The 20,343-nt window shown below is 41.1% G+C and overlaps 1 protein-coding gene across 2 annotated transcripts; it reads right to left on the bottom strand.

Annotated features, from left to right (window-relative positions):
* Window positions 1-3,358: 3,358 nt before the first annotated feature.
* Window positions 3,359-19,878, bottom strand: zhx1 (zinc fingers and homeoboxes 1). Of its 2 annotated transcripts, XM_079692476.1 has the most exons (8): window positions 19,447-19,877; window positions 17,837-18,184; window positions 15,796-16,259; window positions 15,143-15,349; window positions 14,589-14,804; window positions 13,759-13,923; window positions 12,331-13,539; window positions 3,359-8,415 (listed from the first exon to the last, which is right to left on the bottom strand). In XM_079692476.1, exons 2-8 carry the CDS (start codon window positions 18,063-18,065, stop codon window positions 8,137-8,139), a joined length of 2,769 nt encoding a protein of 922 aa, XP_079548602.1. In that variant the 5' UTR covers window positions 18,066-18,184; window positions 19,447-19,877; the 3' UTR covers window positions 3,359-8,136. The 2 variants fall into 2 exon arrangements, with proteins under 2 accessions (XP_079548602.1, XP_079548603.1); XM_079692477.1 differs by lacking the exon at window positions 13,759-13,923 and having other exon boundaries at window positions 19,447-19,878.
* Between the last annotated feature and the right edge of the window lie 465 nt (window positions 19,879-20,343).

The raw sequence follows: 20,343 nt of genomic DNA, 5'->3' as shown, positions 1-20,343 counted from the left end.
AAGTTGTAGGCCCATCTTACTAAAGTTATACCAAATATTTGTGGCCACATAAGAATTATTTAATGAGAAAATACAAAATCCTTTTAATTTAAGAGACAACATTTGTATATTTATTAATATCAACATTTATCAAGAAAATATGGACAGACCATTCAAATGAAGCCAAGTTTCATTTCAATAATATGATTTAAAATATATATATATCATTTAATCACTATATATTAAAGTATCATAAATTACAAATGAAGGATACATTGACACCACTTTGGACAAATTTCAAAAAGTCACTGCATATCTGGCCTAAAATACATAGTGACACAAATTAAATCAACTGTTGCCATTTAAACCAACTTAAAGTATAAATGATCAGTGCAAATACCCTCCGCTTTGTTCCATCACTTTTATATGGGATGCTGCTGCACTGAGCCTGAACCGTAACATAGCCTACCTATTGGAGGATAATCTGTTGGAACACATTATTGCCAGTACTAAACCTAATCCAAATTAAAATAAGACCAGAGAAGAGACAACAACAATGATTTCTCTCACTTTTCACAGATGAAATTAAACGGCTGTTCAGCTTTCTTTTTGTACCAAAAATGCTTCCTTTTTTTTTTCATGGCAGCACTCACGTCACAGACGTCTGTCCCACTTTCTGGGGCCCAGTATTTAAATTTTAAGCAGTGATCATTGACCCAGAACCAGAAATCAAGGATGCAGATGTGGCCGAGTCCCAGCCACACAAAGTCAATGGTGGCGTTCATGGCCTCGAACTCAACCATGGTCTGGGTTTTTGCGTCAAGGATGGAAGCAAGGTCCATGTTCTCGGCCCTGCAGTAAGACAGAGCTTCTTCCCAAGTCTTACTCTCTTGGATCAGCACAAAGGGTGATTCTAGAAAAACAAACACATAAGCTTAATATTTTCAAAGTGAATAAAAACCAAATATGTGAAGAAGTTTAGTTACCTCCCACAGAAATGACAGTAAAGAATAGGACAAATAGACAAATGATTTGACATCTTCTATGGTAATAATTAGGGTTGGGCGGTGTGACAAAAAACTAATTTCAAGTTTTTTCCCCCAAATTATAACGGCATCACGGTATTTATAAAATGTTCAATGATTTGACATTTGTTTACATTTATATGTTTTTCCTATCATAGGCAGTCCCTGGAACATGCTTCTTCAAGCGACGCCTGACTTGACTTTACACATTTGTTGAAGCCCATCGTATTTTCATACATTATTCATACTCTAATAAGTTCTTTCTGTTAAGGTGGGGGAATAAATGACTTGTGTTACCTCCTCGGACAACAATTTTAGTCCACATCAGATTTTTTAAATCTGAAAAACCTCCAAACGACATACACAAAAAAGTTGTTCTTGTGTGTCATATCATGTAAGGTATCTCCATCTCCAGTTTCATTTTCAATCTTGTCCAACTTTACATTCAGCTTTGCATGTTACGTTACTGCTACTACACTTGGCACTGTGCCCAAGCATGCATTTCAGCGGTGCGGCAGTGAAAGGAGTCCCAGGGCCCTCTCCCATCGCCCATTGCTCCCCGAGCGCTGCACAATTGCTGCCTAGTACTACACTCCTGGTACTAGACTCCTGGTACTAGGATGGGTTAAATACAGAGAACAAATTTCACTGTGTGTGCTGTGTGCTCTGCATGTGTGACCATTAAAGAGGGTTTCATCCCTCCCAATTCTTTATGCCAATTATTTAATTATTTTATGATTATATATATTTTGTATCTTCTTTTGTGCCATTGATTTTCACTTTGCACAGAACTAAATGCTTCTTTTTTGGGTAGATCACAGTGATGTAGCGTCCAGACACATTTCCATTACCTATAAAGGTATTCCAATGTTCTATTTGGAAGTTTCCAATTGTTTCAAACCTTGAAGAGAGAAAAAGAGATGAACACAAGATGGAGACAGATTTTCTTTGACGTCTTGAAGCCTGAAAATGTGAAGTAAAGGAAATCAAAGTAACTTAGGCTATTACTTGAGGTCGGCAGTTCTGTTGCACTCAGGAGAGTACCCGATGTAGATCTCAACACCGTTTATATCACTATGAGAAGACTTTTTGTGGAAGATTTCGATACTACTAATTCTGTAGACACCCATCATATCAATTCTCCACCAGCTGTTCATCTTGTCCAAGGTGTTAACACATATCTTTACATCCTCATCAATAGCTCTTTCAGAAGTGTATTTCTTATCGTCGTGTTCATATAATGAAGACTGGTTTGTTTTGGTCCCACTTAGTTGTATACTTTCTGTGTTGAAGGAAGCTGTAGGTGAAAACAGAATTATTATATACAAATAAATTCCTGGCCCTTACATATTTAGCAAAATAAATACATTTATCTTTTTTTAATTAGGCTATGGTATCAGAGCAGTAATCACATATCATTTTAGTTAAGTTAATGTGCATTAAGTGAGCTACTTACCAATCAGAGAGAAGAACAACAGGCTCCACAACATCTTTTTTGTGGAGAAGAAAATATAGCCACTTCAGTTTATCATCTATACAGTGACCACAGATATCAATTCAGAAATAAAGCTTACATTTCCTTTAAATTGCATATCTAAGAGGGAGACATTTTGTAATGACTTCAACATTGCAAAAATATGGGATCAAATGTAAGTTGGACCAATCTTTCTTACATTGTTGGGCTTTTTCTCTCTCCACAATTTAAAACGATGCTTGCCCTCTTCCAGCTACAGCTGTACTAATCTCCTTCCCTACTGAAAATATACTAAACCAAAAGCAACAATGCTCAGCTGTTATTTCCACAGTCAAATCACCTACAGACTTATTTTAATATCTGTGACCATGACTGCTGTGTTCTCTCTGCTCTACCAACAACGGAAGAGTGTTACAACATGTAAATATCCCTGCATCTCCTTCATATTACCTCTAACAGGATGTTTTAGAAAAAACAAATACATACAAATGTATTTGTTTGGGCCTACGTAAGTTCGTTTAGGTTTCCTGCTGAATACATTTAATCATCAGTTACATTAAAAAAAAAAGGGACATTATTGGGACATTCGCAATACTTGCTGATCTGGTTCTGCATTTAGTTCTTATTTCACATTTACTCAAAGCAAAATAATGTTGCTCACAAAGCTCGCATATTAAAATCTAAATGTATTGGGGTTTGTCTTTAAAGAAGTAGAAAATATTGTTTTTCATTTAGCTGGAAATCCAGACAAAGCCTCAATTGAAGCAGGGACTTAACCTAGCAACTGCTGCCTTTACAGCTGGTCGCTACGAGCTGATGGTCGCAGGGTTCACAGAAAGGAATAGTTGTCTTCCTAAAGCAGAGGTGACACCCAAAGATACAGTTTTTAATCAAAGTTTATGACGGATACTCTCAGGGTTTAACACCGTTCTGAAATACAGTTCAGGCAGGGTAGGAATAACTTAATGTAGATGGAAATATCAGTATCATAGACACAGAATAATACACAATTAAACTGTAGAGTTGTTTTAGGTCAGCAACAGCGACATTTCTGCAATCATTAAAACCTACCTCTAGGGGACCAAATGTTTGTTAAAGGAGTGACATCTTTAAATAAGGGGTGATTAAAGGAACATTAACACATTTATTTGGAGTATACAGTTTGATCATTGTATTATATCTGTGTCTACGGACTGTAACCTAATACAGAAGCTGAGAGATCTCTGTCATGATTCGGTAAAACGGGTCCAGAAGTAAACAAGTTCTATTGAGACAAAAATAAAAAGCAATTGAAGCAATACTTTTTGGGTAAAAGCTATCAACAGATAATCAGATCTGAAAAACCAGAAGGTCAAAGTTCCACTGTAAATGTCAATAATGTAAAAACCTTTGAATCTCTGATTGCTGTAAGAAACATTCAAGCGACTACCTGTCTAAATACAGACAACGAGTGAGGAGTATAGCAGGAGTAAAGGACACAGATATGACATATGCACAACAGGACATCAGGTAAACTACTCAGATCACAATGTTAGCTCTACTGCAAAAAGTTAACTGCAATACATGTTAGAAATAAAATCAAAACTCAGGGAGCAGACTTGGCACCTCATCATCCAGGAACAACTATTTGAGAACATGATTCATATTGAATACAGATTGATCAGACAGGCTGGTTGCGTTATTACCTTCTGTCTAAAAGCCGGCCAGGAAACCATTAAAGGGGCACTCCACGATTTAGTACCTCGAAAACAGAAAGTTGGGGGACTCATGGGAAGACATGTTTTTTTTAAAATACCAAAAACACTAGACAAAAATCAAGCTGAAAGCAACAGATTGGTGTATTTGTATGACCCTCTATATATCAACTTTTTCAAACCTACAATTTCAAGTGCGAGTTTACTGCTATACCATTGGAAAATCTGAATCCCCCTAAAGACATCACTGTGACATGAGTTTTTTCACCAAAGACCATAATACCAAATTATTTTTCTTATTTAACAAACTTCTGTTTGCGATTTGTTAATAAAGCTTTTAATGTCTGTCATCCTTCTCTATGACGTTATTGCCTCGTTTGTGTGGTAGGAGTGTTTTAATGGCAGGGACATTTTTTTTTTTAAAGGTTAAACGCCAACAAATATGTATTTTACAAATAAACATCTGTGGTGAATTTAGAAAACTATTACATTTATATCTTGGCCCCCCCCAAAAAATGATTAAACTGTCTTACATTTTTTGAGTTTGAGGCATTCCTTTGCAACCAATAGTTTCATGCTAACAGTAATAGTGTGGACTGAGCTTTATCTGCGGATCTGTAATATAACTTTCCAAAACAGCTCCAAGTTCCTCATATTCGGACACATAATTAACATGTAAAAACTTTTTTTTAGACTATTCCTTTAACTAATTGCATGTCTTTTCTCTTGAGTTTTGACTTTATATTATTGGCAACATAAGAACCTCAAAGCAACTCGGGGAAACACTGGCTGAACTCTAAAACTGACTATTTCAAAAACACTACTCTATTGTCTATCCACTGCTGTCTGGAAAGAGTTGTAAAGACACGGTATTCATAGATAGAAACATATAAAACCATTTAAAACAGAGCGACTATAGTAAAGACAAAGCATACTGTAAAAGACTGTGGGCTGGATACCGGGGGCAGGATTAAGCCTAACCTGTGGACTTAAAGAAGACAGCCAGTTTGTAACTTGTGTACAAATTAGCATGTGAAATACCAGAACTCTATAGAAAGGGCACAAAATGGCTGCCGTGCAATGACTGCAATTTTGGTGATAACATAGTTCCGAGCTAAGGACTGAAATGGGTCCATGAGTTGGGAAATAAACAAAAACAAGAAACAGGTCCATAAATGAAAAGTGACTGGTATTTTTAGAAGGTAAACAAAAAAGTATCCCAGATTAGGCTTGTAGGCCTACTGTGCCAAGTACACCAACCCAAAACACTGTATGTACAAAATGAGCAGTTGTCTTGGTTATTGCATGCATTATTAGACAAAAGCTATACCTTGATATTTTGAATTTCCTTTTGTTCAAGGGCACTTGTCACATTACAACAAAATGCTTTGAGGATTCAACTCTCCTTCACTCGCCATTCAATTTTTAAAAAGTAGCTTGCGACTAGCAGACAAAACTGCTTTAAAAGTTAATCATTTAATTGTAGTGTAATAGTGCCTGGTGGGGAAAAAACAATTCAATTGCCAAGGTATCCGTTTAAGTACTTACAACAGAAGTTTCAAATTTGAACTTCAGTTTTTTAGGCATCTTTTAGCAGAAAGCAGAGCTCGTTCATGCATCACAGCTTAGTTTGAACAAGCATTCTTTAGGAATCACCCAACAGTGTGTGATTTCCAAAGCATTCACAAATCCTCATCTTCGGTCGAGAGTTGGGGAAGTTCTGTTCAAACAAGCGTACGAGCCATGTAGGCACATATAGGTTTATCTGCAAAGCTGAATCAGTCTCTCCTCTTTTGTGAAGAACTCAGGTTGACTGTTAATGTCCCGTCATGTCATACGGTTAAGCGTGTGAGAAGAGTTTGAAAGAGGAGCATTATTTGGTTGACTTTCCCGCCACAAAGGCAATGCTGTGCTGTTTCTTCAGGCGTTACAATTCCTTCCACAAAAAAAAGTGAATTTTCCAAGAATGTCTGTTTTCTGAACAGTTTCAGTCTTTTGAAGAGTTGTCCCTAAGGCTCTGTCTGCTTTTCTTATGGACATTTAACGCGGAGAGAGTAAACAGGACACCAAATTCACAGAAGTATGTCTTGGGAAGAGCACATCAGGAGCATTCATTTCACAAAAGAGGAATAGAGGAGAGGGGTTAAGAATCAGAGGGAGAGATGGGAGGGAATCCCCATGTTTTAAAGCAACAATACATACATGATGACACATATAAGACGTGTGCATTTGCAGAAGGAGAAAGGCTAAAAGAAAATCAGGCTCAAATTGTGCAATTTAGCAAAAGAAAGCAATGGGTGATTGTTCAACTAGTTTTTGAGCCATATAAACATCCAAACATTTAACACATATCATTAAAACGTGGATAAATTGATACCCCTACTGACAACAGACGAGGATTAAGAAAAGAAGGCAAAATACTGGTTTAGATTTTAGTCATACAAAACAGATTTGGTCTCTCAGAGCCATTTTATGGTTTAATAAGAGATAAGGTGTCAAATAAGGATTCAGTCCACTATATACACAAGTGGACAAAGTGCATTTTTCTTTGAAAGTTTAGTTTAGGTGCTTCACGTTTGTCTCTTGAATGCAGACTAGGGTCAATTCAATATTTGAAATACTGTTTAACAGTTTTTCTTAAAAGTCAAGGTCAAGACCCAAAAATGATTCACTGGCCTTGTTTTTTATACGAGCAGAAACGCCCTGACCTAAAAACATTGTGTGGTGGCAACTTGTGGTTTAACATTTGCATGGGTTAAACTCTGCAATGCATCCCCCACTTACAATGTAGTATATCCATTCAACCCATCCCAAACCCAACTAGAGTCAAGGGAAACCACTGCGGAGAAATAATTATATTATCATTTCAGTGGACTGCCTCAGATTTAGTTCACACATGGTGCCTCAGACTGTAAATTGTAGCTCACTGCTCAGAAGAACACACATTCAACGCTGAGACAACAGCCTCATACTGTCTGAATCCCCCTTTAAAAAGGTCATAATAGCACAGGAAGTGTTCTATAAAAAGGTGACATTATTAACAGTACATACTAAACACATACATTTTTTCCATCAGATTTCTATGTGTTCTGTTCAAAATCTATAACACTAATGAAAAAAGAAGCTGCTATAAAGGGAAGACTTGGGTAGACACCCTGTGTTTAAAAGCACCGTGGCATTGGCATTCATTCAGCAGTACGGTACTTTGTGTCTTATCGTTTCTGACTTTCAGTGTCATCATCAATCCATGTCGGCTCCAACAACCTGCTGAATCATATCCGGCCCTTGCATTGGACTACACAGGTGCTAGGAAAAAAGGTGCCGTTAGAAGTAAAATCAACCGGTTCCACAAATAGACGTATGCTAGTTTCATTCGGGACATTGCTTAGCAGTGACATCTAGCTGTGATACGCTTTAAAGCACTTTTGTAAACACACAAATGATTCTGGGACATTCATATATCAGTAGATTTAAGTTAGAATTTAGGCCACAGCAGCCTAATTTAGTACATTTATCTCCATTTAAGCAGTCAATCATTTAACGAGGGGCGACATTTAAATCCCTCATTTACAACAGTATTCATGATTGCAATGTAAAGATGTGTCTGGATATCCTTTTTTTGATTTCATTTTAAGTTTGAAGATTGCACTTCCTTGTATTCCTTTTGACAAAATATTGCTTTATAGGCTTCATCAGAGTTTGGTGCACCAGGGTTTGCTAAAACTCCTTATTTACCAAGATTCTTAAAATGTTACACATCACTTATAATAGGTAAGATTCAGGGAGAGAGCTAAAGCTAATATTCCACCTGTTTGTCTGATGTGGACATGATGTCAGAAGTAGTTTGAGAATACAGTGAATTCATGCTGCAGATGAGTACAAATGCCAATCAGTGGCAAAAAGACTTTAGCTGAGTGTTCTTCCAGCATTAGCCGCTATTTCTCTCGGGAAATTCTGGAATGTTTCAGTCTTCAGAGACTGACAAAGACTTCCTGACGCTGCGGGACGGCTCCCAGACCTCACTGTCGTCCGTATCGTCCCCGTCATCCTCCTCATCTCCTTCGTCCTGATCCTCATCTCCCCCCCCTGTGCCGGCTGGCTCCTCGCCGGCTATTGACGCATCCCCCTGCACCCCCTCCTCCTCTCTGGCTGCGTCTCCTCCGGTGCTCCCTGCAGCCGCCTCCAGGAAGGGATCCTCCCCCGTCTCCAAGCGCCGCTGAACCTCGGCGAACCACTCCCTCACCTTTTGAAGGAGAGAGAAAAGCATTAACTGGGTGAGGACAGCAGACTGTTACCACCTTTAAGGAAACAGAGATCAAGTCCTCTTTGTCCTCTGTACAAATGTTAGCTGATGAGGAGCTGAAGACTAAAATGATGTTAATAAAACAAAAGTAAATCATCAGCTACATTTTTAAGGGTATCGCTTTCATTTAAATCTGGATCTTTCAGAGAATATAGTCAATGAGACTTTTAACTGCTGGGTTCCAATGATTGAACAATTACTTTTCATTTTAATACTCTCCACCAGAATAACATATTTGGCAGTTAAAGGTCCCCTATTATACTGTTTTTCATCAATACAGGACTGTCTCAGAAAATTAGAATATTGTGATAAAGTTCTTTATTTTCTGTAATGCAATTAAAAAAACAAAAATGTCATACATTCTGGATTCATTACAAATCAACTGAAATATTGCAAGCCTTTTATTATTTTAATATTGCTGATTATGGCATACAGCTTAAGAAAACTCAAATATCCTATCTCTAAATATTAGAATATCATGAAAAAGTATACTAGTAGGGTGTTCAACGAATCACTTGAATCGTCTAATTAACTCGAAACACCTGCAAGGGTTTCCTGAGCCTTGAAAAACACTCAACTTGGTTCAGTAAACTAAATCACAAGTATGGGGAAGACTGCTGATCTGACTGCTGTCCAGAGGACCGTCATTGACACCCTCCATCAGGAGGGTAAGACACAAAAAGAAATTTCTCAAAGAGCAAGCTGTTCACAGAGCGCAGTTTCAAAGCACATCCACAAAAAGTCTGTTGGAAGGGGGAAATGTGGCAGGAAACGCTGCACAACCAAGAGAGATGACCGCAGCCTTAACAGCATTGTGAAGAAGAGTCGCTTCCAGAATTTGGGGGAGCTTCAAAGACAGTGGACTGAAGCTGGAGTCCAGGTATCAAAAGTCACTGTTCACAGACGTGTCCGGGAAATGGGCTACAATAGCCGTATTCCCATGGTCAAGCCACTTCTGAACCCAAGACAACGGAAGAGGCGTCTGACTTGGGCTAAGGAAAAGAAGCACTGGACAGTTGCACAGTGGTCCAAAGTCCTCTTTTCAGACGAAAGCAAGTTTTGTATTTCATTTGGAAGTCAAGGCGCCAGAGTCTGGAGAAAGGCTGGAGAGGAGCAAAATCCAAGTTGCTTGAAATCCAGTGTGAAGTTCCCACAGTCAGCGATGGTTTGGGGAGCCATGTCAGCTGCTGGTGTTGGTCCACTGTGTTTCATCAAGCCCAGAGTAAATGCAGCTGTGTACCAAGAGATTTTAGAGCACTACATGCTTCCGTCTGCTGAAAAGCTCTATGGAGATGAGGAATTCATTTTCCAGCATGATCTGGCACCTGCCCACAGTGCCAAAACCACCAGTAACTGGTGTACTGACCATGGCATTACTGTCCTCGATTGGCCTGCAAATTCCCCTGACCTGAACCCCATAGAGAATATGTGGGGTATTGTGAAGAAGAAGCTGAAAGACACCAGACCCAACAATGCTAATGAGCTAAAGGCCGCTATTGAAGCATCCTGGGCATCCATAACACCTCAGCAATGCCACAGGCTGATTGCCTCCATGCCACGCCGCATTGATGCAGTAATCCGTGCAAAAGGATTCCCAACCAAGTACTGAGTGCATTAATGGACATTTTCAAATGTTTGATTGTGTTTTGCTGTTATAAATCTTTTTTTTTTACTTGGTCTGAGGAACTATTCTAATTTTTTGAGATAGGATTTTTGAGTTTTCTTAAGCTGTATGCCATAATCAGCAATATTAAAATAATAAAAGGCTTGCAATATTTCAGTTGATTTGTAATGAATCCAGAATGTATGACATTTTTGTTTTTTTAATTGCATTACAGAAAATAAAGAACTTTATCACAATATTCTAATTTTCTGAGACAGTCCTGTATATTATTGTTCTCGGATATATACAAACATGTCTCTGAGGTGTTTGTCTCCAAACACCAAACAGATCATTGTAGCATCCCATAACCCCCTCTGTTTCAGCCCTGTTCCAAAGTGCTGATTCTCTGTCTGTTACTTTAGAGGAAAATAAGGGACCACTCCCCACGCCCCTCTGAGAGACATTTGGTTAAAAAGAACACAATGGTGCTCTAGGAGGAGATTCAGGTGATAAGGTGGGGGGGGTTACCTTGGTTGGTTATTGGCTAATGGCTACACAAGCCAAAAAATCGTTATGACATCATAAAGTGGCCAAAATCTGACCAGCAAAAAGAGAGAGAATCTTTTTTCCTGAAACTTCCAGAATCTCTATACGCAGAGGGGAAACGTATTTATATAAATAATACATGTGCCGCGTTCACACTGGACGCGATGCGATGTTTGGGGGTGGCGCAATTACATGTAAAGTCAATGCAGAGATGCGGACAGACGCGAATTCGCTACAACGGCGCGCATGAAGCGGTTGATACGAATGCCGCGGCGCGATTGAGGCGATTGGAGGGGGCCGCGACAACCGCTGAAGTTCAATTTTTTGAACTCGAGTCGAATTTGCGTGACGTGATCTCGCGGTAGCCAATCAGCGGTGAGGATCTCAGCCTGCCGCCACTGACATAGAACCACAAAACCAAAACTTCAGCTGTCAGCAGTAAGCACTCAGAGCTCACAGCTCCTCGTATCTGTTCAGAAACTAGACAAAAGTTAAACAAGTACAAACCACAGACTTTCTGTGTCATGGTGAGTAGTCGCTGGTTTATTTATGTCTGTATGCCGTTGTTGGGAGTGTGGACGGAGCATATACAATGTTAGCTTAGCCGTGTCGATCCGATCTCCATTCAGAAAAAAAGCATTTTAAAAGGTTTTTCGCCTGCCGTCTTGTCTGCAGACTTGCCAAAGCATTAATTTGTGTTTTTTTACTAACCGGTATCAGTATGTCGTTACTTCGGCATCATTTAGAAACGTGTATTACAATTACATCACGGTAAAATATGATCATTGTGTTGTAGTTGTAGCCCCCAAGCCAGCGCGTCTTGTTTGAATGATGCGAGTAAAACGCGGTGAAAATTGAGCTTTTAGAGCGATGCGATAAGAGCGAAGCGAATATTCACATCGCGTCCGGTGTGAACGTAGCATAATACTGCGTTCACACCGGACGCGATGATTTTTGGGGGCGGCGCGATTACATGTAAAGTCAATGCAGAGACGCGGACAGACGTGAATTCGCTCCGACGGCGCATGAAGCGGTGGACGGGGCACGAATCACACGATTGAAGGGGGCCACGTCAAACGCGAGTTACATTTTTTCAACTTGAGCGTCAAATTCAAGTGACACATTCTCGCGAAAGCCAATCAACGTTGGGATTCCCTCTGACGTCCCTCTGACATCCTGCTGTTGATCAGTTGTAAAGATGGAAGAGATGATCGTTGTGGCTGTGAGTGGGTTCCCGGAGATATACGATACAATGTCGTATATCTACCGGGACTGCAACAAAAAGGAGCTGGCTTGGAGGAGAATAAGAACCCAGACATGACGGCGTTTGTTGCTATGTTTGTACAGTAGGACTTCCACAGAAGGTACAAAGCAGCAATAGTTGTTATATCCTCCATAGTCAAGGACAGAAATAACCAAAACGATCTTGCATGGAAGTGTAAACAACCTCAACTGTCCGTCAATGGCGCGGCAACGGCATGTCTGTTTTGAATGACGCGATAAAACAAACTGCAAGCCGCGGTGAAACTTGAGCGATTGGAGCGATGCGAATATTCGCATCGCGTCCGGTGTGAACGCAGCATTAGGCTTACCTTTTGACGGCTTATGCACACAAATAACAGTTACAGTAAATATATTTAAATGGTTAATTCAATATATTTAAATCTCCCATCAGGAAAAACACACGGACACTGAGACACACACACCTGTTCGTAGCTCATGTTGGTTTTGCCGACGAGCTCATCCAGATCTTGCTCATTGAGAAAGCGGTGCCTCATGTAGTACTCCTTCAGAATCTCCCGCCCACTCTTGACCTTCTTGGTGGGGAGACATCTGTCGACATCTGTACTGGAGGAGGCGGACCTTCTCGGCTGCTTCCGGGTTCTGGAACGCCCCCAACCACGGTTTCTGCCGCGTCTCTTCCGACCGGTGCTGCTGCCGCATCCCATTTTATTGCTTCCTCCACCGTTCGGCCCTTCAATGTTGCCACTTTGGTACTGGAAGAACCATTTCAGGTTGCTGTTCTTCCACGAGTATCGAGAGTCTCCGAACCAGCTGACGATGTAGGAGCGAGGGAGGCCGCTCTCCTCTGCCAGCTGCTCGTACTCCTCTGGGCTGGGCCACTGGGTCCGAACAAAGGCACTTTTCAGAATGTGGAGCTGCTCTGGAGTCTTTTTATTCTTATCTTTCATGTCTCTGTTGCTGCTGGTGGGCAGCTGCTTACTGCGGCCGCCGGGAGGAGTTTGACTACCTCTACGGGACGAGGAGGCAGAAGGAGAAGAAGAACTGGCTCCTGCTCCTCCTTCTCCAGCCTCCATCTTTCCTCCCTCTGAAGAAGACGGGGAGGAAGTGCTAACAGATGGTATTTTTCTTCTCTCTGTGAACCAGGCATCAATCTCCCTCCGGGTCAGTTTAGTCTCTGTCCTCAGGCGACTCTGTTCATCATCTGATGGGGCGCTGCTTTTCTCAAAACTTTCCTCCAGCACCACCAACTGCTCAGGAGTTTTCTCCTTAAATTTCTGTAGGGTAAAATCCGGGAATGGGTTCCAAGTTTTTGGCCGTGTCTCCTTCTCCTTCACAGGCGGAGTTCTCGGAGGGTGTGGGGATGTGGGGGTGGTCTCGTCGCTTGAGTCGATAACGATGGTGGTGCTGGCACTGCTACAGCTGCCGCTCCCCCTGCCTCCATCATGGAAAACAATGACATTGCTGTTCTTGGAGTTGCGCTGGTTGTACCTGGTGTCGCTGAACCACTTCTTGATCTCTCCCTTTGTGAGATTGGTAAGCTTCATCAGTCGGGTGATTTCCGCATCTGTGACAAAGTGGTTCTTCAGGTAGCTGGCTTTCAGCTCGGCCAGCTGCTCTTTGGACTTCTTGGGACGCAAATTGAATGTGTCTGCACTGAGGGCCGAGTTCTCCTTAGAAAGGGAAGGGGAGATTTATAATTTTAGACAAGGGTTGCTACAGTGCCACACAGAGGTAGCAAATACCTAGTAGACTGCTATTGCTCTGTGCACCTTTTTTAAAGTTCAGACAATCATTACATACAACTGATTAAGACCCCTTGTTGCAAATATCTTCCATTAACTCAGGTCATAAAATATAAACTTCGCAAACAAGACAACAGCTGTCCCCACCTGCGGAGAGAGAGAGGGAGGCTGGACAGTGGTAGCCCGTTTCAGCTCACTGTTTGTCAGGGTGGGCTGGCAGGAAACCCTGCTGGAGCTCTGGGACTGACTGGGCAGCCCTGCCACCGTCAGAGTTATGGGACTGGTCACTGGAAGGTGCCCCCCTGGGCCCACCTACACAGAGTCACATGATAATGACACTAACACTTAAATAACAGCCCTGAAATGATCTTGTGTCACTGCAAAAACATGCCCTCTCTTCTCAAGTATCCTTTTTAAGATATCAGTCAGAGCTAAGTATATACAGAGTATTGTTTCGATTAGCTACTGCAATATCATTGATTGTAAATTAGAGAGACTTGTCAAAAAGCAGGAGCTATTTCTTACCAGTGAATCTCAAATATGTTATGACCTGGTAACAACAAGTTTTCATTTACTTTTTAACCGTTTTATGACGCACATAATAGTGAATTGAGTGTAGAATCAAAGTTGTGTCTTAACCCGGCATCGGTCACTTGGTTGGGTCTGAGAAATAGTGTTAAAATATTCATATTTTTTAACTAAAATGTCAACTGTTAGCTATTGTGGTTATATTAGGGTTGCTACACGTTGTCCCACAATGCATTGCTGCCACCAAAAATCATATCCGGGGCGAGGAAAACTATTTTTTTACTTAGTTAAATAGTCAGCTAAACACTACAATAAGAATTACTGATCTGTGAATGTCTATTAAACTCAAGCCCATATAATTCTGCCATTTAAATAATACATTAATGTAATGGGAATAAAATCTCTAGCCACGTCCTGTTAGATATGGCGTCTTTTCTTTCCTTACCTACCTGTGTGAACACCAGGCCATGCTGGCCCACTATCTGGCAGGTCTGTAAGATGGACTGCAGGCCGTTGGCAGCTGCTGAGAGCTGGTGAGCAGGTATCACAGTGATGGTCTGCGGCACCGTGTGCACCGTGCCATTAAACTGCTTCCTCCTGGCCTCCTCCACTTCCTCTGGGGTCCAGCTCACACCATGCTTCAGCCGCTGGGCTGAGAACCAAACCTGGGTGATATAAAAGAATATTTATTAACTCCACCATATACAAAACAAGCAAAGGCTATATTTAGCATACTTTTAACTTAACATTCCATCAGACTATTAATTAAAATCAAGGAGCTAGTTTTCACATTTTATATACAATTATAACTCTAATAGCTGATTATTTGCAGTTAACACTACAGCAGAACATTTTAAAGACATTCAAAATTGTATTTAAGACCTTGTTATGCTTAACAGTTTTAGACAATTGAATATAAGACTTTTAACAGACTTGCAATACCAAATAATAACAGGAAAAGCAGGTAAAAACAACACCAAAACAATAGCTAACTTTCACCTACCTTGATCTGCTCCTCAGTGAACTGTGTCTGCGCTGCCAGGCGGCTGATCTCGGCCATGGAGGGGTACGGAAACCTCTTGTACGTGCTGCCCAGCAGGGGGTTGGTGTCCATAGCTGCACTGTAGGAGGGGATGCTGCTGAGTGGGATGAGCAGCTGAGGCTGAGCTGCTGCTGCTGCACTCTGCTGGGCCTGGAAGGCAGAAAGCACCTGCAATAAAGGGAAAGAAAGGGACGGGGTATAAGAGAGGTCTGCAATGATACACTGCTCCAGCTCTGTTTGGTAAAGATGCTGTCTTTCCATAGTGTCTCTGAACAAGACAATGTAAATATATCAGATGCAGGGCTGCTGCTCTGTAGCTTGAGTAGAACCTCTCTGTTGAGGGTATTTACCATTACAGAGCAGGGCTTCACTCTTAAATTGTAATGATGTCATGTGAATAATGTTTTAAAAAGATCACTCTCTCTTATATTGCAGACCTACCACAATTACAATACCAGTCAATATAAGCGCAACTAGATTTGTTTGCCTAATCGTGCTGTCCTAATACAGACTAATCCAAAGTTTTACGGTGTGCAAGCTTACACATTAAGGGGTAAATCTTACATCCATGCTGCTGCTATGAATTTGTATACCATTGTACAATCATGAATCACCTGTGCCAGGCCTGCAGGCAGGGCTGCAGGGTTGAAAGCCGCTGATTTCCTCTGCTGCTCAGAGTACGGGCTGACCAGCAAGCCGCCCCCCCCGAGCTTCATGGAGTCGTGCAGCAGCATCTCCACAGGCGTCATCGGGCCCAGGGGGGCTTCAATGGGCTCCTGGTCTCCTCCCCTCACATCCCCCTCGCCCCCCCCGAAACCCTCCAACGCCTCTTCTGTACATTTCAGGGACACAGAGATCCTCTTGGGTTCAGATTTGCTTTTCATCCTCATGATGGGGGTCTTGCTGAGGGAAATGGCCGCGACCGTGGCGGGGTCTGCCCCTCCCTCCTCGGGTGTCTCGCACTGTTGTTCCTGTGCCTGCTGCTCGCTGCTGGGATCCTCAGGAGGATCTGTAGCGCTGCGCTTCAGTGAGGGAGCGAGGGCTTCACTGTCTTCTACAGTAGAGACACTGGGCTCCTCTATAATAATAATAATATTAATACAACATTTATTGACGAAGTTTGTGTATATTTCAGGCCAAGAGTGTCATTAGGCCTTGTTTAAAGGTCACCTATTATACTATTTTTAGGCATAAATTATAGGAAAAAAACATGTCAATAGGCGCTTTCACACCAGAGTACTTTTCCGTTTTAGTTCCGATAGTTCCTGGGATTTTGCGTTCACACCAAAAAGATAACTTAGTTCATGAGAACTTTTCCCCCCTTTTCAGTCCCTGCTAGAGAGCAGGTACTTTCCTGGGGAGAAAAAAGTTCCAATTTCTGATTGGCTGGGCGAATTGCAAACCACGCCCCTTAAAACTCTGAAAGGTTTTGTGAAGCCGCCATTGTATTTGCTGGCATTAGCATTATTATCATTAGCATTAGCCCAGCGCACCAACGGAGAGAGACTAACTTACGGCAACACAAAAGAAAACATGGGAGCGGTGGAAATGGCCAGCAGCTTCTACTGAAGCCAGTCTCCAACTCCGGGGACTTCCGGCCGGGGACTTCGGGTGGCAGTATACGCCGTGAAGTTGTTTGCGGCCTGCCAGTAAACCCAAAGCAGAAGAAGAAGAAGAAGTGACGTAAGCGGCTTCATTTGCGTAATCTTCCCTCAGGGGACTTATTCCGGTGTGAACGCGATTTGCTCTTTAGTTCCATTGGGGAACTAAGTATGGTACAGTACTTGGTGTGAAAGCGGCTTATGAAGTGTTTTGCTCAAAATACCAAACAGATCATCCTTTCTAGCCATTTATCATACCCCTCTATTTCAGCCCTGTTAGAGAAGTGCTGATTCTGGGTCTTTAACTTTTATAAAAAATGTAAATAAAATAAAAACGAGAGCTCATGCAGGAGAATTTTTCCCAGATACTTAGCTAAAAGCTGCCGTGATTAAACGCCATATAATTTTCCAAACCACGTCAAGGATTATTTCTGAAACAGTATGAGTACCTTTTTATATCCTGCTTCTTTGCACATACTCTCTCCAGTACAGGTTAGCTCTGACTGAGTGTTAGCGATGCTTGCTAATGTATAGGAACATTTCTGATAGGGCCGTGGGTGTAAAGCCAGCCCACATTTCCGATATTACGTCATATTGGTAGCGAATCTGGATCAGCTCCGTTTTTTGAACACTTTGTGAGTCTACTGACCCACCTGGGACACATATTTTATGTATAAAAGACATCAAAAAGTGCATTTTGCATGATAGGAGACCTCAAAGAAGATTTGTATTATTAAAACCCACATAAGCAGTTACCCATTATTATTATTTGTACATGTATTTTTTTTTTGAGGAAATGAATGCACATTTAAGTGCTGAAATGTTTGCGCAAAATATTGGTTATTGTTTGTTTGTTTTTTTCAGATGAATAATAGAGGTTTTAGATCACATGATGATATTAAATTATATTCATTTTGATATTATTTTTATTTAAAAAAATAAATAATCCACATCATGAATCTGCTGTAGGTTTCTTTATGATTTAAGAAACATGTTGAAAGATATTGGTGAATGAGGAATACTGTTTTCTACACATGGGAAATGGGATTCTTACTTGTAGTGGGAGGAGTGGGAACAACCACTACTGCCTGACTCAGCTCTTCTGCAGTCGGACCCTCCTCTGCTCCCTCTTTCCCCTTCTCCTCCTCCTTCTCCTCCTCTGTCTCTTCCTCCTCTGTATCTTCCTCCGTTGCCCTTTCGGTTATCTTCTCCACCTCTTCCTGCTCCACCACATCAGAAGGCAGCACCATGCAAGGTGTGGTCGATTTCCGGCGGCTTGACATCGTCAGACCAAACTCTGTTAACTTCTACTCAGGGTCACCAAGATCTTGGACAGAAGGGTTGAGGCTTACATGTCTTGGGGGGCTGGTTTCACATGCTAGAGTCTTTCAATTATGTATTTCTGGAGGAACAAACATAAGAAATAGCAAATATCATCGAGAGATTTCTCACAAAAAGAGTAAATGTTATAAAAAGTACATTTAAAATTTCAAATACATATTTTGTATTTATTTTATACATATTTGTATATGTATATTATATAATTATATTGTATTTTGTTTTCCTCTGGATTGTGGGAAACGGTATTTCGATCTCTTTGTCTGTACACACAAACTGAAAGATTGACAAAAAAGTTGAATTTGACTTTTGCCTGTTGGTCTCCTTCAAATTGTAAGTTATTTAAAGCAAAGCAGATTCAAAACTGTGAGGAGGGAGTCGTTTTTTCTGTTTCCTATCAATATAAACTGAATACCTTAAGGATTTAGTGCAAACTAAGCAATTTGAAGTTGTCAGTCTTTATGTCAATATAATGGCCATTATTTTTTTCAAACAATTTGTTCACAAAATAACCATTAGATATATCGGGAGTTAGTTACAAGGTTACAACCCTAATTATAACCCTGATATATTAAGACTTCATCTTCAGGAAGGCATTCATTTGGAACTCTTTCATGATTGGCTAGTTTTGAACTAGTCAGTTTGTAATATCCCAATACAAAATGCTTCCACATTCCAAGACAGTAGTTGATTGTCACCAAAACCTTAATTCATTTATGCCTTTTTCCACCAAATGATATTATACACTAATACAATATAATTATAAACTATGTTATAGTGTATCACAGGGTAAACCCACATCAAGTCAGCTTATTGGTCATGCAACAGTACCAGGGCCCGAATTATATCACCAGAAACAAATAAGCAATACAAGGATGTGATTTTCATTTTCTTAACTACACATTTGCCAAACATTGCCAAGTTACTGTAAATAATTGATTTCGGTTTTCTTTTGTCTTGGCGATGTGATAAAGGTGTTGCAAAGGTGTAATTGCAATGTCAACTTCTAAGACCCCACAGCAGCAAAATGCCTGGGAGATGATGATTTATTTCTGGTGGTCTGTTGAATAGAATGCAGTGTTAACAATAACGCTAATACAATGCGCCACGCTGCACTGCCATCATTTGCATTAACAGTTAGCACAGTAATAACACTTTGGGAGGTGTGAGCTTGCTAATGTGTAATTATTAAAGTATTGTTATACATTAACATTAAAGGACATGTAATGTAGCTCTACATCATCTAGCGTCCATACGAGGTGGGCCAACTAGCCGGTGTTAGCTCGGGCAGTCATTATTATTGATCACGTCTCGCGGTAAACTTACTGCAACTACTGAAATGTGCGCTGTGTTGATACCAGTCTGCCGAGGCGAGGAGTGATTTCCTGGGTCTCCGCGGGTACCTTCTGTCCGGTGGTGTGTCTCCTTCCCCCGGCTAACCATTCAGCCCCAGCCTGGCCGGGACTACAGGAGCTAGCGTTAACGCTGTTGGGCTTGCGGGTCTCCGAACCCCAGCGGTGGGAGGCAGACAGGCGGACCGGTCTAACGGCTGCAGATGCTGGAAACACCGGACATCTCTCTCCTCGGCTGTCTATCTTGTGCCCGGGTCGCGCCTCGGTGAAAGTTATATCATCATAAACACGGCGGGGACACACTCTGAGCTTGGCCGTGGGTACTGTGTTAGTTTGGTGACCTAATTCTCAGATATTTTTTAACGGCAGATTTTTTTAATGATCAAACGGCGTCATCATTCAATGTGATACGTCCTGACGTCATTCCTCGGCGACTATCGCAGTTTAATTTCGGAAACATGGCAAAATTGTACAATTGTAGGCCTAGTATATACTATTTATGAGGTGAATGGAGCTTTGCGCTTTCCAGAAAAAATTATAATACGCAATTTAAAGCAGGACGGTTAACTCATTGGTTTCCCGACCCGGCTGTCCTCACATGACCCGTCAGGGCAGCACGACAAGCTACTTGAGGACACTGACATTGCCAAGCCTCTCAAAACAACCCAAAGACTTATTATATATTAATGCCTCGGCAAAAATAAAATGCAATTGATGCTGGTCGGGTTTGTAGGTACATTATTTAGCAAACCTTTAAAATGTTCTTGTAAAAAAAAAAAACATGTAAATATAAACTGAGGGAGATGAACAAAAGCAGAAGATACCTTTCCATTACTAGGATGTAAATTAAACTAAACAACCTCTGTAAAAA

This window comes from Notothenia rossii, assembly GCF_949606895.1.
Source record: "Notothenia rossii genome assembly, chromosome: 7".
In the NCBI taxonomy this organism is placed as follows: domain Eukaryota; kingdom Metazoa; phylum Chordata; class Actinopteri; order Perciformes; family Nototheniidae; genus Notothenia; species Notothenia rossii.
The sequence above is the reverse complement of the archived record's forward strand: the minus strand, read 5'-3'. Positions and strand labels throughout refer to the sequence as shown.